At 33.3% G+C, this 22943-nt stretch overlaps 2 protein-coding genes across 6 annotated transcripts in view; one reads left to right on the forward strand and one right to left on the reverse strand.

Moving 5' to 3' along the window:
* LOC105501230 (UDP-glucuronosyltransferase 2B9) overlaps window positions 1-22943 on the reverse strand; it is a 476097-nt gene that overhangs the window by 172403 nt on the left and 280751 nt on the right. The gene's annotated exons all lie outside the window — the stretch shown is intronic.
* Window positions 9283-21846, forward strand: LOC105501234 (UDP-glucuronosyltransferase 2B33). 2 transcript variants are annotated; one of them, XM_011927076.1, is made up of 6 exons: window positions 9283-10022; window positions 11307-11455; window positions 15862-15993; window positions 16257-16344; window positions 17179-17398; window positions 21567-21846. In XM_011927076.1, the coding sequence occupies exons 1-6, from the start codon at window positions 9302-9304 to the stop codon at window positions 21844-21846; spliced, it is 1590 nt and encodes a 529-aa protein (XP_011782466.1). In that variant the 5' UTR covers window positions 9283-9301. The 2 variants fall into 2 exon arrangements, with proteins under 2 accessions (XP_011782466.1, XP_011782467.1); XM_011927077.1 differs by lacking the exon at window positions 17179-17398 and having other exon boundaries at window positions 21567-21586.

The following is a 22943-nucleotide window of genomic DNA, read 5'->3' on the forward strand; positions in this document are numbered from 1 at the left end:
TTAATGATTGCAATCCTAACTACTGTGATAGAATTATATCACTTTCTCATTGTGATATCTCTTTGTGGTTTTGCGGTATCTCATTGCGGTTTTGATTTGCATTTCTCTAATGATAATGATGAGGAGTTTTTTTTCATATGTTTGTTGGCTGCATACATGTCTTCTTTTGAGAAGTGTCTGTTCATATCCTTTACCCAGTTTTTGATGGGGTTGTTTTCTTTTGTCTTGTAGATTTGTTTAAGTTCTTTGTAGATTCTTGATATTAGCCCTTTGTCACATGGATAGATTGCAAAAATTTTCTCCCTGTCTGCAGGTTTCCTGTTCACTCTGATAGTTTATTTTGCTGTGTAGAATCTCTTCAGTTTAATTAGATCCCATTTGTCTATTCTGTTTTGTTTTTTTTTTTTTTTTTTTTCAATTGCTTTTGGTGCTTTAGTCATGAAGTATTTGCCCATGCCATCGGTTTATGGTTTTTAGTTTTTGATTTTGATGTGAGTTCTTATTACTGCTTCAGTCTTTTTACTCATTATTTCCCCGTTTGTGTTTCTATTTCTTTTAAATTCAATCCTGGATGGTTGTGTGTGTCCAGAAATTTTTCTATATCCTTTAGATTTTTTTATTTGTTGGCATGAACTTGTTTATAATAATATCTTATAATCCTTTGTATTTCTGTGTATCAGTTGTTATGTATCTTTTTCATCTCTCATTTTATTTATTTGAGTCATCACTTTTTGTAGTTAATGTAGCTGCAGATTTTTCAATTTTATGTATTCAATAAGCCAACTTTTGTGTTATTGATTTTTAATTATTTTAAAAATCTATTTTATCTATTTCTACTATAATTCTGTTATATCCCTTATCTACTGTTTTTTAGTTAAGTTCTGTTTTCACATTTCTTGAGGTGTATAGGTTGTTTATTTAAGATATTTCTGCATTTTTAATTGAGACATTTATTGGTATATACTTGTTTTAGAACTTATTTTTTCTATATCTTTGAGATTTTGTTATATTGTCTTTCCATTTTTATTTTTCTCATATATTTTAAAATAATTTATCTATATACCCAATGGTTGTTTATGAGCACAGTTAATTTTCATATAGTTATACATGTTCCCATATTCTTTCTTTTATTGATTTCTAGTTGTATTCTGTTGTGGAAAAAATTGACCTAATTTTGATTCAAAAAAAATGTTAAGCCCTATTTTGAGCTAAAATATGGCCTATTCTAGAAGAAGTTTCATGTGCTGTTGAGAAGATCACATATTCTGCAGATGTTCAATGGAATGTTCTGTAAATGTTCAATGTTAGGTTTATCTTACCTAGAGTGCAGTTTAACTCTGAGATTTCTTCTTTGAGTTTCTGTCTGAATTATATTTTTATTGTTGTAAGTAAAGTGCTGAAGTCTTCTGCTATTATATCACAGTAACTCTCTCTTCAACTCTATAAATTTTGCTTTATATATTTGGATGTTCCAGTGTTATGAGCATATATATTTACAATTTTATTCTGTTGCTCTCTTGTGCTTGTGATTATTATATAATGGCCAATTTCTTATCAATCCTGACTTAAAATATATTTTAACTAAGTATAGCTACTACTGTAATTTTTTTATTGTTTACAATGACAAGAAACAACATTTTCTATTTCTTTCCTTTTAGTCTGTGTGTTCCTTCATAGGGGAAGTGAGTTTACTGTGGGGACAATAGAGTTGAGTTTTGAGTTTTAATTATTTATCCATTCACTCACTCTATGTCTTTTACCTGGATCATTCAATCAATTTCATTCTGTAATATTATTAATAGATAAAGATTTACTACCTCCATTTTGTTAATTGTTTTCTGGGTTACTTTTTGTATATCCTTTCTCTCTCAATCTTTTTCTCTTTCTCTGTCTCTCTCTCTGTATCTCTCTTTCTGTCTCTCTCTCTCTCTCTCTCTCTCTCTGTCTCTCTATCTCTCTCTGTGTCTTCCTTTATGGTTAAATAATTTTCTCTAGTAGTATGTTTTGATTTCATGCCATTTTTATTTGTTGTGTCTAAGTTTGACTTCTTAGTTAATGCAAGATTTACAAAAATATTTTATTGTTAGATAGTTTAAACTGATGACAACTTTGAGCACAAAGAAAAATAAACAAAACTGTATTTTGACATAATTTTGTCTTCCACATAATGACTTTTGATGTCTCAATTTATATGTTTTCAAATTTCCATCTCATAACCAATTGTAGTTACTACTTTCTTTAATATCTTTGTCTTTTTTTCTTCATGATAAAGATATAAATAGTCTATATATCACAATTATAGTATTAGAGCATTCTGAATTTGTCTTTATAATTGCTTTTAGAAGTGATTTTTATGCCTTCAGATGTTTTCTTATTACATGCGAGTGTCCTTTTCTTTCCAATAAAAAATTGTTCCTTCCTATTATTTCTTATAATATTGATCTGGTGTTTATGAATGCCTTAGCTTTTGTTTGTGTGGGAAAATGTTATCACTCTTTCAGGTTTTAAGAATTGCTCTCGTAGGCACAGTATTTTTGTATGGCAGATTTTTTTCAGCACCTTAAATGTATATTTTATTGTCTTCTTGCTCACAAGTTGTTTTTTTTTTTTTGAGAAATTTGATGAAGCTTGAATTGGGACATTGTTTAATATGGTGCAAACTTTTTCTCATATTGCTATCACTATTCTTTCTTTGTATTTACCTTTTAACCATTTAAATAGGATGTGCCTTTGGGAAATACTCTTTGGATTAAATTTGATTAGGGTACCTGGATACTGTCATCTTTCTCTAGATTTACAAAATGTTCCATCATTATTTTCTTAAGTATGCTTTCTAGACCTTCTTATTTCTTATCTCCTTCAAGAGCTCTTATTATACAGAGGTAGTTTGCTTAATAATATTTGATGTTTTCATAGGCTTACTTCACTAATTTTAATTATTTCTCTTTTTTTTTTATTGCTCTTCTGACTGAGTTATTACATATGTTTTACCTTTAGGATTGCTGATTTCTTACTCTGTTTGACCAAGTCTGCTGTTGAAGTTTTCTAATGAGTCTTTTAATTTACTTCACTTATTTTTTATCAATTTGATTTCTTTTTATTTTTAAAACATTTCCACTTCTTTGAAAAATTTATCATCTTTTTCCTGGATTATTCTCTAAAATGTGTTTTTTTCAACTTTATATTCATATGTGCTGTGATTTCTGAATTTTTAAAATAGGTGTGCACTGAATTTCTTATCAAAAATTTTACAGAGCATCTGAACTTTAATCCTGCACTGGAACTTAAAACCAGACTTGCAGTGATTTCTAGGTCTTGGAGAGACTTAAGCAATAACTGAAACTTAATCTCAAATGTTATACTTGTTTGCAGGTCATAGAAAAGCTCCGTATGAGGACCTGAGAATTGTAAAAAATATGGGCCAAAGATTCAGACCTTCTTTTGTATTTACCCCTGCAGTGTTATGGTACTGGTCAAACTCTGCAGCGTGGCATTCCTGCTAATAGGAATGCCAAGCAGTTGCTGAGATCTGTGTGCCTGTCACTGTGATTAGTACTCCCACTCTTGTTTCCAATTCACCCCTGGTCATTCAACCCTCTAGCCACTCCTAATGCCTCTCCTAGGGTAGGACAAAAATGGGCTTCCCAAAAAGAATCACAGATCCATGAAGAAACTGAACATTTCCCTCAAATTTCCTCCTCTGATCTTGGTAATTTCAGGTAAAGCTCTCTCACAGTGGTGTCTTCTTGGTGTGTGGAAGGGGTGTCATAATCCAAAAGAATTATTCATCTTACAGATCATGAGTTGTCCCATGTCTATGAGTCTTGGGATTTTCTTTTTCTCTTTTTTTTAGCTCTGGTGAATTCAGTGTGGCATTTTGTATTCCAAACTTACTAGCTGTATTTTTGTGTGGGAATTAATTTGGGGGCATTATTTCATCGTTTTACTGACATCACTCTTCAAGGAATATTTTTATGACTTTGCAAACCATTGTGATTTTAGAATTAGATATCTACCAAATTTTAAAAGAGCCGTATACTATTGCTTAAGTGTTCTGTATAATTATTTGGTTGTGTACTGTTTCTAGTAAATAATTACTATGTATTGAAACCATGTGTTTCTAACACAAACTTTCTTATAGAGACTGGAAGTATATGACAGAATATAGGGACAATATAACTATACATATGGAAACTTCTTTCAATTTTTATTAAAGCTTAAGTAAACTACATTATTCTACATAATATTGCATCGTTATGATGCAGAAATTATTTTCTTTGTATGAAATGAAATAATTTGTCCATATCTCTGGCAAAGATGGCACTGTGGTGTTTTCTCTGGTACCAGTTGTGCAAAACCTTACAGAGGAAGGCTGATCTCATTGTTTCAGATTTGGCCCAGATTCCACAGAAGGTGAGTACAATCTCCAATCCTTACAAGCAACCATTTACACAGTGAAGAAAGTGTGGTTTTCCATTTGGAATTTGAATCTCATTTTCTACTTTTCATTAACAGGCACTACTTCTACATAAAAAATTTTAAAGCATTATAGTAGTGTATGTGGGAGCAGCTAATCATTTACCTATGAATTCTTGAAGTTACTTTGGAAATACTTCTCTTTGTTGTCATTTGTTTGTGACAAAATGAAAAGAAAATATTAAGTTCCTATCTCACATTTTGTTATTTTAAATCTTCTTTTTTTTTTTTTTTTTTTTAGACGGAGTCTTACTCTGTCTCCTAGTCTGGAGTGCAGTGACCTGATCTCGGCTCACTGCAAACTCTGCCCTCCCAGGTTCATGCCATTCTCCTGCCTCAGCCTCCCGAGTAGCTGGGACTACAGGTCCCTGCCACCACGTGCAGCTAATTTTTTGTATTTTTAGTAGACGAGTAGCTGGAACTACAGGCACCCGCTACCACGCCCGGCGGATTGTTTTGTATTTTTAGTAGCCGAGTACCTGGGACTACAGGCGCCCGCAACCACGCCAGGCTAATTTACTGCATTTTTAGTAGAGAAGGGGTTTCACCATGTTAGCTAGGATGGTCTCAATCTCCTGACCTCTTGATCCATCTGCCTCGGCCTCCCAAAGTGTTGGGATTACAGGCCTGAGCCACTGCTCCTGGCCAAGATTTTAAATCTTAAGATCTGTGCTAACTACTCAAAAACAAACAAACAAAAACAACACTGAAGTGTGCTAACTCCAAGGAACATATAAAGGGAGGGCCGATATAACAAAGATAGAGAAGAATTATGCCCTAGAATCTCCTCAACATATTTGACTGTGTCAGAACTCCACCCAGTGTACTTGGGCATAAAAGTAGAAGTTTAGATTGATGTAGTCTTTCTTATGAATTAGACATTTCTAGAATTAAAAGGCAGTTACAATTTTGATATTATAGTCCAGCAATCAGTTAATTTTAACTTTCTTGTTATTGCAATTGTAGATTTCCACTCTTTAGGTAGTACTATTTACACACTATCCAATGAGTTTTTAAAAATTTAATGTTTAATTAAATTTCATAAAACTCAATAAAAGCAAGTATACTAATTAAGATTGTGAAATTCATTTTGCTTATGAATTTGGAACATCTATGTATTCCTATGTTTTCAAATGTAGTATTTTCATATAGGTTTCCAATTAACAAAAAAGTGTGTGACAAAAGGCATAAAGATGAAAATTCAACATTGAACATAAAATCTAAGTAACTTCATTTTCTTTTTTAATTAAAAATAAATTAATATATAAAATCAAGGAGTGAAGGAGGCTTGAAGAAAAGCAGACAGTAAAGAAAACTAACTATCCGAAAACAAATAGCAAAATCTAAGGCAAAGATTTTCTATGAAAAGAATAGCATGGAAAAGACTCATCACCATGATTTAATTAACTCCATCAAGTCCCTCCTACAACATGTAGGAATTGTGGTAGTTACACTTCAAGATGAGATGTTGGCGGGGACACAGCCAAACCATATCAGGCCATTATGATCTCCTGTTTTGGTTACAAATGCACTTTTTAAATAATCTTTTCTAATTTTAAGGTCTTGACTTTACATGCCAATATTATTTGACACAGTTGCTTGCTAAAGGAATATCTTGATTTCATAACTGTCATCCTTTAAAAGTTGTGTAAGTAAATTTTGGTGGAGTATTAATTTCAAATCCATAGTATGACAGATAAGACTGTCTAAGGTCTTCATTTCAAATTAACTGTCTTTTGTAACATCCTGCCCTCAACTTTCTCTGTGATCCATACACACTGGGATGCTCTCCATATGTGCGTGATTTTTATCTTTCTGTTCTTTATTGGAAACTCCCTTCTTGGCCACACACTGCCTAGGTGCAATCAAAGCTTTCATCTTATATCATATGGTTCCTGCCTTGTTAATTTTTTCTAACTATTTCATATAGAAGTACTTGTGTTCTTTCTCTGGAACTCTAAGCATCCTGTATTATTCATGTGATTCATATCAAAATAGTCTTTATATTATAGCTATTCAAGATATTATCAGCTAATTAGTGAGGGTCCACATAGGTAAACTGATGTAAAATAGTTGTTTTCCAAAACCACCTTGTACCTTTGGGCTTTGTGTGGAATGACAGAAAGTCTGTGTATGTTTGTGTTTTGTGGGAATTAGAAACTTAAAAAAAATCTTTTGTGAAAGGGTAGGTTAATATATGTGGCCAACTTGGCCAGGCGTGGTGGCTCAAGCCTGTAATCCCAGCACTTTGGGAGGCCGAGACAGGTGGATCACGAGGTCAGGAGATTGAAACCATCCTGGCTAACACGGTGAAACCCCGTCTCTACTAAAAATACAAAAAAATTAGCCGGGCGAGGTGGCGGGTGCCTGTAGTCCCAGCTACTCGGGAGGCTGAGGCAGGAGAATGGGGTGAACCCGGGAGGTGGAGCTTGCAGTGAGCTGAGATCCGGCCACTGCACTCCAGCCTGGGGGCAGAGCGAGACTCTGTCTCAAAAAAAAAAAAAATATATATCTATATCTATATATATATTATATATATATATGTGGTCAACATGACTGAATGAAAGTAGATAATATGCATGGCTCTCACAAAGAGGAACAGAAGGGGTGAGTAAATAGAGCCCATTCAACTGAAATACATATTTTAGAGTTGTTTTCACTAATACAAGGCATACTTCTGAGATGTTGCAGATTTGGTTCTAGAATACTACAATAAAGCAAATATTGCAATGAAGTGAGTCACACAATTTGCTTTGGTTTATAAGGAATATAAAAAGTTACACTTACACAATGCTGTAGTGTATTCAGTGTGTGATAATATTAAGTCTACAAAGTACATGCCTTAATTAAAAAACACTTAATTGGTAAAGAGTGCTATTTATGATCTGAATCTTCAGTGAGTGCAACTTTTGTTGATGGAGAGTCTTGCATCAATATTGATGTTTGATAATTTATTATGGTGGTGGCTGCTAGTAGTTGGCATGGCTGTGGCAATTTCTTAAAAATAAGACAACAATGGCATTTGCCACATACATTAACCCACCCTTTCACAAAAGATTTTTTTCAGCATGCAATTCTGTCAGATAGCATTTTACCCATAGAGGATCTTTTTCCAAAATTGGAATTAATCCTCTCAAACTCTAATGCTACTTTATAAAGTAAGTTTAAGTAATATTCCAAATCTCCTGTTGTCATTCAACAATGTTCATAGCATCTTCACCAGGAGTAGATTCCATCTCAAGAAATACGTTTCTTTCTCTTTCCTAAGAAGTAACTCCTCACTTATTTGTTTTATCATGAGATTTCATCAATTCTGTTACATCATTAAGTTCCACTTCTAATTATAGTTATCTTTCTAGTTTTATTGTATTTGCAGTTACTTATTCCATTGAAGTTTTGTTATAGGACCAACAGGTTCATATGCTTACTATCCAATAATAGTCCAACTATACTGAGATGTCAGGTTTGGCAGCAAAGAAGGAGTTTAATAATTGCAGGGCACTGAGCAAGGAGATGAGAAGAGAATCTCAAATCCAACTCCTCAAGGAGCTCTGGGCCGGAAGTTTTAAGGAGATCATAGATGGTGATGGACTGGAAAATTTGGGTAATTAATTGGTCAGGGTAGTAGAAACAAAGTTATCAGAACAAGAAACAACATTATTTGCTGAGTCAGTTCCCTGTGGGGTCCTCTAGATCAGCTGGCATCAGTGAAGTCCCTCAGATCAGCTGGCATCAGAGAGGTCCTTCAGACCTGCTGAGTCAACAGTTTTACCAGTGTGCTGGACCTGAAGGAATACCTCAGAAGGAAAGTTGATCATTTCATAATGTTTAAGTTATTATCTATACAAGAGTTAAGAGGAACTGTAATCTTGTAACAGGGTCTGCATAATTCTAGGACAATAGCCAAATAACTATGAGGAAGTGAGTCAGAGAACAAGCTAACCTAATGATTAATGCTGCATATACTATAAGCTTGATTTACTTTTCTCTTTTTCTCTCTTTATCTTTGATTACTTTCACAAAGTTTATAAAGATAGTGTCATCTTCACACTCTCAATATCTTACATGATGGTTGCAAGAATCAACATGTATATGCTATATCATAAATGAACATTTAAAATATTACGTTACATAAAAGAAGCCACTCACCAAATACGGCATATTGTATGATTCCAACTATTAAAAATCGTCCAAAACAGGCAAATCGATAGAGATAGAAATTCAATTAGCAATTTCCCAGGACAGGGGAAATGCAGAAACTAGAGGTGGAGAGGAAAAGGCTAAAGGCTACAGGGCTTATTATGGGGAGATAAAAGGGCTCTCAAATTGATTGTTATGGTAGATGCATAATTCTGTGGATATACTATAAAAATTAAATTTTACACAATAATTGATAAATTGTATGATATTTAAAATATATGTCAACAAAGTGTACAAAATATGTGGACCATGTTTAGTCATTTTATCTTTAGTTTTGTGTCAAATGGACTGCAGAAATGTGACCTTTCACTGCTACAATTCTGGACACTCTTCTAAATATATTGCATAAGACAAATGGCATGTCCATACAAGATCCTTGATATTAGCTGAAGGATAGCACTCAGAAACATAAAAGGGAAATTAGTCACATCTGTGTAAACAGGTCATTTACCTTCATTTGTCTCCTTGCCATGCACATGCTCGGAATGTTGATTTAATGATATTGTATGTACTTTGAAGTATAAGGGTTACATTTTAACTTCTTGGCTAATTTATCATTGGATATAACCATGAGAAATGACAGAAAGGAACAGCAACTGGAAAACAAGCATTGCATTGCACCAGGATGTCTGTGAAATGGACTTCAGTAATTCTGCTAATACAACTGAGCTTTTACTTTAGCTCTGGGAGTTGTGGAAAGGTGCTGGTGTGGGCAGCAGAATACAGCCATTGGATGAATATGAAGACAATCCTGGAAGAGCTTGTCCAGAGAGGTCATGAGGTGACTGTCCTGGCATCTTCAGCTTCCATTCTTTTTGATCCCAATAACTCATCCAATCTTAAAATTGAAGTTTATCCTACATCTTTAACTAAAACTGAGTTTGAAAATATAATCACGCAAGAGATTAAGAGATGGTCAGACCTTCCAAAAGATTCATTTTGGTTACATTTTTCACAAATGCAAGAAATCATGTGGAGGTTTGGTGACATAAGTATAAAGTTCTGTAAAGATATGGTTTCAAATAAGAAATTAGTGAAGAAACTACAAGAGTCAAGATTTGACGTCGTTTTTGCAGATCCTATTTTTCCCGGTAGTGAGCTGCTGGCTGAGTTATTTAAGATACCCCTTGTGTACAGTCTCCGCTTCACTCCTGGCTATGTTTTTGAAAAGCATTGTGGAGGATTTATTTTCCCTCCCTCCTACGTACCTGTTGTTATGTCAGAATTAAGTGATCAAATGACTTTCATAGAGAGGGTAAAAAATATGATCTATATGCTTTATTTTGACTTTTTTTTCCAATTGTATGACCTCAAGAAGTGGAATCAGTTTTATAGTGAGGTTCTAGGTAAGTATTTTTTTTCAATCTGTAACTTATTTGTGTCTTTGAAACAGAGCTTATGTAAAGCCATAAAGTCAAGGTAGTGGGATTTTGGTAAGTTAATTTATAAAACGAAAATTCAAGATGATCTATCAGTCTCACAAATATTATGGAAAAGCTCAAATTACAGGGTCATTTAAAACCCTAGGGCCGTCATTCACACAGAACACCCAAGGAAATCATAAACCTATGTATTAGTGCATCTAAGATTTTAAGCAATTACACATCTGGTTTACTATACATTGTTTTACATCTTAAATACAGTAAAACTCATCAAATAACATCTTACTAAATGCATAGATTTAGAATGAGTAGTTATACATTTTTCTACAACTATCTATATAACTGCAGAAATTACTTTTTCTTGTAAAGCTTGGTTTTCTGATTTAGAAATCAAAAGATGTTCCCATGTTACCAGATTTCCTTCATAGTAGAGAGAGAGAATGTCTATATCTCTGATGCATAAATCATTAAAGGTAATTTGAAATTTCTAATGTTTTTATACTCTTTCATTAAAGAATTGGAAACCATTCATTTAAAGTCCAATCATCTTGTTGAAGTGTGAAGGTTGTTATATCTACATAGTTTTTTTTCAAACTATGTCTCTTTATTAAAAAATATAAGACAGATTAAGGTTGAGTACAAATCTTTATTTCAATAATTTCTCAAAAATTTCTAGCTATAATTTACAAATATATTTACTTAAAGATAATATTATTAAGATCTTAGCTTGAATCTAAAAGAGTACTAGGATTTCAGCCATACTCACAACATAGTCCACAGTTCACTTGAAGAACCAAAGATAAAAGAATTAGCTTAATGAGTTGTGTAAATTAGACAATTTTTAGAAAATTATTTTTATGTGTACAGTAGAATTAATTGACTATGGAGCTCAAAGAGTTATTTAAATGTCCATATGCTACTATTGAAGCTTTAAAAAGAAAAGAAATTGATGTTTAATTCTCTGTGGCTTATTTTAATAATTGTTTATAATTATGAGTATACTGATGTGACATTAGAGATGTGGCTTAACCTCACAATTCTCCTACTACTTTGTCTTTCTTACAAATATACATGGGCACAATAAATAATACATAAAATTAAATTGTGTCTATAGATGAATCTATGTATATATTTTTCAAAGCACAGACACTTTGCCTATATTTTTGTCTACATTATTCTAACTCCTTTCAGAAAATAATGTAATGTAATTATCTTGTGTCATCCACTTTTTTTTTTTATTCTTGTCAGGAAGACCCACTACATTATCTGAGACAATGGGGAAGGCCGACATATGGCTTATTCGAAACTCCTGGAATTTTCAATTTCCACATCCACTGTTACCAAATGTCGATTTTGTTGGAGGACTCCTCTGCAAACCTGCCAAACCCCTACCTAAGGTAAACATGCTTTCATTGGTTTTATTTTGTTGGCTTTGAATTTTCAGTAGAAATGATTCTACGGTCTTCATTCAGAGTGTTTGACCCACCCTGAAAGAAAGATGGGAAGTGGGTGGGGTAAAGCAGATACCAATTAGAAACTCATGTACATAGTGATACCTTCACACCTATATGAGTTTTATGAGTACTACAAATAGAGGGGAATACTAAGGAGACTTTGAAAATAGAGTTGGTTAAATTAAAGTCTTCATTATCTAACACCTAAGAAGGTATTGGTCATTCATTCAAATAGTATTTACAAAGGGATTAGCACAAAACAGAGGTAAGTGCAGAATTTTCAGAGAAAAAAAAAAGTGGACACAGTTTCTGTCCCCACGTACCTTACATTCTACTTCAAACAATAGAATATGTACAAGTAATAAAAATTATATAAAATCTATGATCTCAAGGAAAAACCCAATGCCAAGAAAGCATCAGTGGAGATAATAGAAAATATCCTGGAGTCACTGATTACTAAGATGAGAGCTGAACAATATGTAGGAATAAGTAAAAGTATGACGGGGAGAGACAGACAAAGGATGGAAGGCAGGTAAAGTGGTCAGGATAGTTCTCAAGTCCTCAGATTTAGTTTGCAAGGAGAGACTAAGAATCACATGATGCTGAGAGGCAAATTAGAGCCAGATACATATTGGGAGTTGAAATATTTATTCAGCACATTGAAAAACTATGAAAAAGAGTTAAGACAGAAAGATATATGAAAATATTCTCTTCTTTAAGAAGAGATTTCAAGATATTCTATGATTAAATTGCAGGAGGGACAGAATAAAGAGCCAACCATTCAGGAAATTTTGCATGGATTCAGGTAGCAGATGATGGAAAAGTGGACTAGAATGTTGATAGAAATATGACGCCTACATTTACAAAAATAGTGGCAACTTTGTGTTGTGTGGAAAAAATATTAACACATACAAAACACTTGAAGTGTCTCTTGCCTGTAGTCAGTTACTCAAAAATATTATTAATTTTGCAATTATTGTTATTTTGTTATTATTGCTAATACTACTAATTACTTAACATGCGCAGGTCACTTGAGATATTCTTCATTTAATAGAGCCAGATTTTTCAGTACATCAGAACTATCTTCTCTTGCAAAGTCATAGTTGACAGACACCTGTGTCATGCGCGTCCCTGTGAAGAGACCACCAAACAGGCTTTGTGTGAGCAACATGGCTGTTTTTCTCCCCTGGGTGCAGGCAGGCTGAGTCCGAAAAGAATCAGCAAAGGGAGATAAGGGTGGGGCTGTTTTATAGGATTTGGGTAGGTAAAGGAAAATTACAGTCAAAGGGGGGTTATTCTCTGGGAGGCAGGAGTGGGAGTCACAAGGTGCTCAGTGGGGGAGATTTTTGGACAGGATGAGCCAGAAAAAGGAATTTCACAGGATAGTATCATCGCTTAAGGCAAGGACTGGCCATTTTCACTTCTTTTGTGGGGTCCCTGACTTCCCTCAACAATGAGCTAGTTGAAATTCTAAAATTCTCCCATAGATAATGAGGATCTTCACCAGTATTGCAGCTTAAAACACTTCCTCAATAAAATAAATGTGTTCCTTTAATATTTGCAGACAAACTCAGTGATCACTTGATCTTACTAAAGCATTTATATCATTCTTCATTGAGACCTCAGGGGTTTACATATTACAGCATAAACATACCCTCTGAAAGCAGATGATTTTTGCCATATGACAAGCAACTGATTAAAGCTTCCTGTGTCACCTTGTCTTAACATCATAGCTTCCTGACAGAGAAGCACAGAGATAAAGAATAATGCATATATAATAAAGACCAAATAATTTATACCATTTGTATCTGAATAGTGCCCTTATTTTCAATACCAAAAAAAAAATCTGTCAGCATATAAGATTATATTCTTTATGAAAGAACACAATAAACCCATATATTTTAAATTAATATCACACTTTTAAGACATATGTACAAAGCAAGCATTCCTTATCACATTATTAAGTAATCTCTTAAAATATAATTTTTGTCCACATAAAGCTGAGTTTTATTCCATTGTTAAAACTCAATATCTATGATGAATGCAAATTGCATGGGCTTTATATGATAACTTTCTCAAGAGACAAAAGCTGGGGTAAGACTAATGAAAAATCTCTGCAACCCTGCCCTACTCTTGAAATACTTCCCCACTCATAATAAGGGAAATCGATGGTGTCAGTAGGAAGGGGAAGAGAGTAAGGCTTGTAGAAGGACAAGAAAAAGGATGACTAGTAGTACAATAGTGATAATTACTACTATTAGCTGTTGTTATTAACTTGCAGAAAGATTTGAATGCAAGTCAATGGTTGTGAAACCAATTCTTTGTTTATTGTGTAAAATAATTGCTAACCCAGCCAGGTTGCTTTCATTTCAATTAAATATTAGATTCTCAGATAATGTCTATATAAGAGAATAAGACACTTGACAAAATGTATCAGGTGTTTTAAAAATGAACATTGCCATGAGTTTTATAAAATATTCATGTGAAATCAAACAGATAAAAAATTAATCAAGGTGTACCTATTCAACATTATGGAAAACATGCACAAAATTAACATTGGAAGTAGTCCAACATCTTAAATGAAGGAATGATTAAAAACTTATACTATGTGCATACAATAGCATTACAATAATTTTATCAATGAAATATTCAATTACACTGTCAACCGTAATACAAATAAAGGGAGTTAAAAAATGATAAAGGTAACAAGATGACAAGTTTTTGCAGGAGGAAAATATATACTCAGTAAGATTAACATTTTCTAAGTAAGTGTCACATGTGTACATTGAGCTATATAAATAGGTCAAAAGTCATGATGAAAAAATATATTTTATATAAATAATATCACAACATAAAAATTTTAGAAAAATTTTATTTAAAAAAATGTTCCATGCTTTTATAAAATTTCTGACATTAATCTCATGTCATTTTTATTACATTATCACAGAAGAAGAAACAACCAATCCATATCTCTGATGAATCTGTAAACAGAGGTTAGGTTCCTTCAACACTGCATGGATAAACAGGGCTCTTGGCATCAAGCTAGTGAGGTGAAACACTGAGTACCAGTTACAGTAAATATGGCTACAGTCAACTGCAATCACACACAATACCTAGATGACCCAAGTATTACCTGGAAGAGCAGTGCAATGACTCTTACCTTAAGATTAAAAATCATATTTTAAAAAACACTCTGTAATATGTGGTCTGCACAGTTAACATTTGCATATTTTTTCTTTGTTTTGTTAAGAACCATTAGGAAAAGTTTTACCACAATGATTAAACCTGAAAGTATTTAAGTTTAAATATTGGCATACATTGGAGAACGCAAGTCAGAACAATTCTCAATTGATTGCAGCCAAGCACATCTTCATCAGGAGTGTAATGTGGTGTGAGTGAGCTACTCAAAAGAGAGACAAGATCTCCCCTGCAGAAAGGCCTGCTGGCCTCTTCTTTTCTGATTCAAGTGCTGCTGCCTCTGAGACACAACAAAGTGATGATGAGAGTTCCTCACATGCAGTTATAAATAGCACATCAATTTAATAGTGTGATTTCAGGTCAATAGGTGCTCCACCTAAACAGTAAACTGAAAATATGATCATTCAACTATGTAACTGTATAGTGTACAATTCTGTATTATAAATAAGACTCCTGAAGTAATTCACAGAAATTCCAAATTACAATACCCGACTCCAGAATGTCAGTGGATCTTAACCAGCAGCTTTTATTTATTTATTTATCTATTTTAGTTTTTCAAAAACTACTGGAAAACTCTGACAAACTTTAAGTGAAGTATAAAGCACTGTAGAGAAACATAAATGTAGTTATAAAATTATCCCAACAGTGAGTAGCCTATCCTCAGAGCTCATAGTGAGGGAAGTAAACACTAATGGCTTCCAGCTAAACGAATCCTACAGAAAACCTGCCTGAAATAAACACAAGTGACTTATTAGAACAACAGTATAGAATTAAAGCTGCGTGGTGCCATTTTCCAAGAACTTATATTAGTAATTTTAGTAATATGAGAGAAGAGTCTGTGTGTAATATTTTTAACATTATCTCTCTGATTACAGTGAAATAGCTCCATTTCTTTTCTCCCTTACACACATGCACACAAATACATACATATACACACATAGTTACACAAATATCCTAACAGCATCCACCTATCTCACATTATATATCTAATTGCAAAAAAACCTGAGTGATTGAATCAGTTAGAAAATATTATTTACTCCAATAATTCCTTAAAATACCTGATTTTCTCTCTTTAGTAACTTGTACCATTTCTTTCAGTAGTGCCTGCTATGCTGTTATTCTTTTGTGATGAAACAAATTCTTTTTCACAGGAAATGGAAGAATTTGTACAGAGCTCTGGAGAAAATGGTGTTGTGGTGTTTTCTCTGGGGTCAATGGTCACTAACATGAAAGAAGAAAGGGCCAACGTAATTGCATCAGCCCTTGCACAGATCCCACAAAAGGTAAGATGAAGTGTCTTACTGATGTGGAAAACTACTGAAAGAGGCTGCTAAAGTTTGTAAGTAATCCAATTATAGAAACTTCTGACAAATGTGAAGTTGGCCAAAATTAAATGTGAGTATTCTATTTACATCAGTCTTTGAGTAGTTCTGATTTACTAACATCCCTTGATCTCATTCCTACTCTTTTTCTCTTTTTACAGTTTGAACATTCTATAAGTTTTGAATTCCACTCATGGAATAAGATATTTTCTTCACTGTAACAGGTTCTGTGGAGATTTGATGGGAATAAACCAGATACCTTAGGTCTCAATACTCGGCTCTATAAGTGGATACCCCAGAATGACCTTCTAGGTAAGACTCGGGTGAACAAATACTGGATATATTAGTAACAGCACATTAGAGTGTTAATAGTTAATCATGAAACAAGCTTTTTCAATATTTGTTAAGGAAAAACAAAATGTAACTTCTTTATATTTATTATCAGTCCAAAGGGAAAAAGAATATGCTATAATTATTGGCATTTTATGATATATACTCACATTCTTTATGGTCAGAAATAGCAAGAATATCTATTTCTGGTGTTACTATATATCATAGAATTTTTCAATAACTTCCTGAGCTGTCTCTCTGTCTCCTATTTCTACAACTTTACACCTGTTGTTTCCTCTCCTGCAGGGTTATTTAAAATGCCACCAAATATAATAGCTCTTCTATCATCAGTGACTCTGTATTTTCTGAAGGATTAAATTGCTAATCTTAATCATAAAGTGATGACAGGTCATGATGAAGTGTGACCTGTCCTTCCTCAATCCTAGCACCACCATCAACCCACTGCCTGCTGCCTTGCACACCACACATATCACACTCTGTGACTGCACTTAAAATAGCAGTTCACTTCATGCCCATCTCTTTGCTGTCTTCTTTAATGCACATTTTAAAAATCTAGATCACACTTTTCGTTATTCCAACTGGAACTCTTGTATTGTTTTGCAGTCTGAAGTCACACACACCATGCAGCCTTCACTTGCATACCCAGCACAAGTATGTGTTTTTCCTCTGAAGTCTGAAAGCAATAGCAAAATAGTTCAATGTGTTATCTAGAAACCACTGTCACTTTCAGAGCCTTTCATTGTGCATCTCATTTTATTCCTATGAATAATTTTGCCAAAATTCATCCAATCCTAGGTCATCCAAAAACCAGAGCTTTTATAACTCACGGTGGAGCCAATGGCATCTACGAGGCAATCTACCATGGGGTCCCTATGGTGGGCATTCCATTGTTTGCCGATCAACCTGATAACATTGCTCACATGAAGGCCAGAGGAGCAGCTGTTCAATTGGACTTCGACACAATGTCGAGTACAGACTTGGCGAATGCACTGAAGACAGTAATTAATGATCCTTTGTGAGTAGAACAATATTTTTCACTAGATGGTATTTATAGATAGCTTCTCTTGTCATTAGTGAGTGTGAGTTTCATCCTTTTTATAAGAGAGTAATTTTGAAAGAATTTAAATGATTTAACCAATCTGAAATCTGCTTTTTTTTGTATCAGTTATTTAAATATTGTATTTGGAAACCATACATCTAATCAATAGCCAGTTAGTGAAAATATTTCTACACAAAAATACTTTTAAAATGATAGAGATAATATAAAAAATACATTTCTTAAAAATTTGACATAATGAATCATTAGTAGAAAGGAAGAATAAATGAAATAATATAATAAATATTTTAATTTGGTGTCTAAAATGCCTCAGAACATGACTATTTTCCTGCTGAAAAATTAACTTTTATTATTATCATTACTGTAATGTACTTGAAAATGAGATTTAATTTTGATACCATAAAATACTTCTTTTTATGGTATAAAATCCAAATATATTTACTATGTTTACAGAGCCGTGAAGCCATCACTATCACATAATTTTAGAACATTTTTGTCAGCACAAAAGAAACTTCAATGACACAGAAGTCATTTCCTATGATTGCTTAGCCCTAGTCTAACACTAATTTGTTTTCTTTCTCTAGAGATTGTTCTCTCTAGGTATTTCATATAAATGGAATCATACAGTTTATGGTGCTGTGTAAATGACATTTCATCTAGCTTAATTTTTTGTTGTTTTTATGGTGTTAGTTTTATTCATGTTGTTGTGCATTTTAATACTTCATTTCTTTTTACAACAGTTTAATATTTTTTAGTAAAGATATATCATATTTTAGTTGTTAACTTATCAGTTCATTGGCTTTTCAATTGTTTCCAATTGTGGTTACTAGGAATATTGCTACACAAGTTTTTGCATAAACCTGTTTTCCTTTCTTTTGGGTTGACACTACAAGTGGAATTGCTGGCTCATGTGGGAACTGTATGTTTATGAAGAACTGCTAAACTGTCTTCCAAAGTACTTGTTTCATTCATCACTACCACCAGCAGTACAACGTGATAACAATTCCTCCATACTTTTGCCAATGTGTTATTATCTGTCTTTTTGTTAAAGCCTTCTTAGTGGGTGTAAAATGATTTCTCATCCTGGTCTTGGATTGCATTTTAATTATGGCTAAAGATGTTGAGAATCCTTATATGTGCTTACTTATCATTCATATATCTTCCCTGAAAACATGTCTACTACAATCCGTGGAACATTTCTAAACTTTGGTATTTGTCTTATTATTAAGTTTTAAGAACCATTTACATATTATGGGTCGTTTCAGATATATAATTTTAAAAAATTTTGTCCCATTCTGGGTGCACTAAATTTTCCATTTGTATGACGGTCTTTGAAGCACAAAAAATATAATTTTAATTCAAATTTCTAATAATTGATTTTTTCACACCCAATGGTATCAATGTGCAAAATTCCTTGCAGAGTCCAGCTATCATCAATTCGGCATTCATAACTACTATCAATAATGCTTTTAAATAAGGAGAGTATCATCTAAAGGAATACTTTAAAATTACTTTATCACGAAAAAAGGTCAATGAATGATAAAAATACCTTTAAATAAGGTAGGAAATAATTGAAAAGAAACACAAACCAACTTGGACAAAAAGAAAAAATATATATAAAGCAAACTGGTAGATTTAAATGTGATTATGCAAATACTTTCACTCAATCTAAACAGACTTAAAAAAAGAGCAAATAATGGGTAAAGACATAAAACATTTGAAGAAATCAATTAACAAATGGAATCTTATAATGTAAAATGATACACACACAAGCACATATGTACTTATACAATACACATATATGTATTATATATATCAACTGGAAGATACTTTTTCTTGGAGCATGTCAAATAGTTATTTGAAGTGATATGTGGTGGGCAATAATCAAAGATATAGTAAATATAATAAGATTTAATGTCATAGAAACTGTATGATGCAGTCGTAGTGGAAGTAAGGGAGGTTATAAAAACTATAACATATCTTTAAATTTTAGAGATGAAAAAAATACACTTCAAAAAAGGTTAAAGTCAAGAAGTGGATCACAATTATGCATCCAATTTTATCTCAGCAATTGTACTCTCAATTATATACCCAAGAGATATGTATAAATATATAAATCTAATACCATCTAGAAGAATGTTTATGACAGAGTTATCAATAGTGCTAAAAATTGTTAGCAACACAAATACATATTAATCTTAAAGTGAAGAAAAAATCTGTGCTTTATCAATCAACAAAATACTATACAGCAAAGGAATTATCCAACAACTGCTACATTAATAAAAGACACTAATGAGTATATATTATATAATTCAATTACATAAACAAGCAAAACGAATGCATGCTATTTGAAGTCAGGCTAATATTTAATTGGAGGTCAAAAGTAGTGACTAAATGGTTCAGAAAAAGAGAGTGATTCTAGGGAAGTTGTGATATCCTATACCACAATCTGAGCAGTAGGTAAATAGATATCTTCACCTCAAAAAAATGTTCAAGATGATCTTACGTTTTTGAACTATTCACTTAGTGTGCATATATTTGTCTTTTGTATTTACTATTTAAATGTTTATTTTATGAGATATAATGCATTTTAAAATTCTAGGAATCAAATAGTAAAATAAGCACAGAAAATAGAGAAAATCCTAGAGGTTCCATCATAGTGTGGTCAATAAAAGCCTCTCTTACAAGTAACATAAGAAGGAAGCCATAAAAAGGCAGAGAAGCATACCTTGGGTTGTAGCAAGAGAGAATACTCCAAGAGCAGGAGAGAGGAAAAAATTGTGTAAGGTGCTAAGATGAGAACACCTTTGGGAGCTTAAAGAAAAAACTAGAAGGCCAATCTAGAAGACAGTGTGCAGGGGAAAAGTGTTAGGAAAAGAGTTTGCCAGTATCAAACAATGTAGGGTTCTGTAGACCAAATAACAGAGTTGGATTTTATTCTTTAAATAATGATAAGCCAGGCAAAGGTCTTCATTAGGGGAGTGCTATAAACTGATTTTAATTCCAAAAATCATTCTGGCTACAGGGTGGGAAACAGTAGGAGACAAAAGAGTAATGTAGAAGCATAGTGGCTAGCTATGAGGCATGTCACTCACCATGACACAATTACTTTTTAGGAACTTAGAGATAATAATTCTCATATTGCATTTTCACGATCTTTCTTATAGCACTTAAAATGGTTTGTGATGTTGAGCACGTTCTCCATATGTCTGATTGAGAACTAACAGTGTAATTGAATTGTTCATAATACAAAGGATAAATGCTTAAGGAATGAATATCCTATTTTTCATGATATGATTATTTCACATTTTATTGAAACAACTTATATACCCCATAAATATATGCACTTAATATGTACCCACAAAAACTCAAAATTAAACAATTAAAAAAAATTAAAATGCCTCATATTTTCTCTGCTTCAAAAAAAATTAACTTTCTCACCTAACATTCAATTTCTACTTTAAAAGACATTTGTCAATGAAAAAAGTTCATTTTAAAAGTCAAACTTTCTATGATGACTCAAATTAAAGTACACAAATTCTGTCTATTCTTTGACATTTACTTTGAATTATTTGGCACTTTAAAAGCCTTTCATAAACTTGATATGCACAGGCATATTAACTTACTTTCAGTGTTAGTAAGGGAGGATATCACTCCTCATATTGTCTTATGCCCAAATTCTGCCTACAAAGAAAAAAGAATTAAATACTAAAAGGCAGAAATGAAATCCACAAACAAATAGCCTGGTGCCACTCTCTGGGCCTGGTAGTTAAAAATCGACCCCTGAACTCACAGGTTATGTTATCTATAGATTCCAGGCATTTTATGGAAAAGCATAGCAAAAATCCCTGTCATCTTCTGTTCTGTTCTGATTACTGGTGCATGCAGTCCCCAGTCATATACCCACTATTTGCTCAACCGACCACGACCCTCTCAAATGGACCGCTGTAGAGTTGTGAGCCCTTGAAATGGACAGGAACTGCTCACTCGGGGATCTCAGCTCTTGAGACAGAAGTCTTGCTGATGCTTCTGGCTGAATAAACCCCTTCCGTCTTTAACTTGATGTTTGAGGGGTTTTGTCTATGCCTCTTCCTGCTACATTTGTATCTTTGTTTTTATCCTTCAGATATAAAGAGAATGTTATGAAATTATCAAGAATTCAACATGATCAACCAGTGAAGCCCCTGGATCGAGCCGTCTTCTGGATTGAATTTGTCATGCGCCACAAAGGAGCTAAACACCTTCGGCCTGCAGCCCATGACCTCACCTGGTTCCAGTACCACTCTTTGGATGTGATTGGGTTCCTGCTGGCCTGTGTGGCAACTGTGACATTTATCATCGTGAAATGTTGTCTGTTTTGTTTCTGGAATTTTGCTGGAAAAGGAAAGAAGGGAAAAAGTGATTAGTTGTATCTGAGATTTGAAGCTGGAAAACCTGATAGATGAGACTACTTCACTTTATTCCAGGAATAAAGATTATGATGCAAGATTTCTTTCTTCCTGTGACAAAAAAAATAAAAATACAAATAAAAAACTTATCAAAATTTACTTTGTCAAACAAAAATTTGTTTTTCAGTGATTTACCAGCCAGTTAATGGTTAGAAATATTTTGTGGAAATAAAGAACACACTCGGGAAAATAAAAAAATATTGTAAATCCATATGAGCTTGTATTGAAATTTGTTAAACTTATATTGAAATTTGTTGTTCTAATTCACAGTTTACACAAAAAAAATTACTCAGCTTAACTGTATTTCACACATTCTAGATAAACACAAGAACATGAAGAAGTCCACTGACAGTATGAGAGCTGTTTTACACAAACTCAGAATAATTTGGCTTCATTTCGAACAGCATTGTATTGTTTTAACCGCTACTAAAGAAACCATTACAGAGGGAAATTGTATAGAAAGTCTTCCTTCCTTTTGATATTTTAAGGTAAGTAGTACTGCCAGCAATGGAACAAAGCCGGATGGAGAATGACTTTCATGAGTTGAGAGAAGAAGGCTTCAGTCAATCAGAATTCTCAGAGCTAAAGGAGGAACTACATAATCAGCACAAAGAAAGCAAAAATCTTGAAAAAAGAATGGATGAATGGATAACTAGAGTAATCAATGCAGAGAAGACCTTAAAAGAACTGATAAAGATGAAAGCCATAACACAAGAACTACATGACAAATGCACAAGCTTCAGTAACTGACTCGATCAACTGGATGAAAGAGTATCAGTGATTGCAAATCTAATGAATGAAACGAAGTGAGAAGAGAAGTGTAGAGAAAAAAGAATAAAAAGAAATGAACAAAGCCTCCAAGAAATATGGGATTCTGTGAAAAGACCAAATCTACACAAATCTACATCTGATTGGTGTGTCTGAAAATGATGGGAAAATGGAACCAAGTTGGAAAACACTCTGCAGGATATCATCCAGGAGAACTTCCCCAACCTAGTAGGGCAGGCCAACATTCAAATTCAGGAAATACAGAGAATGCCACAAAGATACTCCTG

Source organism: Colobus angolensis, unplaced genomic scaffold (assembly GCF_000951035.1).
Source record: "Colobus angolensis palliatus isolate OR3802 unplaced genomic scaffold, Cang.pa_1.0 Scaffold70, whole genome shotgun sequence".
Taxonomy (NCBI): Eukaryota; Metazoa; Chordata; class Mammalia; order Primates; family Cercopithecidae; genus Colobus; species Colobus angolensis.

Excerpts from the sequence above, each read along its gene's own strand:
- LOC105501234 (XM_011927076.1), top strand. The coding sequence starts at position 9,302 with ATGTCTGTGAAATGGACTTCAGTAATTCTGCTAATACAACTGAGCTTT. Across the intron at positions 10,023-11,306 it reads GTTTTATAGTGAGGTTCTAG|GAAGACCCACTACATTATCT; the intron begins GTAAGTATTTTT and ends TATTCTTGTCAG. Across the intron at positions 16,345-17,178 it reads ACCCCAGAATGACCTTCTAG|GTCATCCAAAAACCAGAGCT; the intron begins GTAAGACTCGGG and ends ATCCAATCCTAG.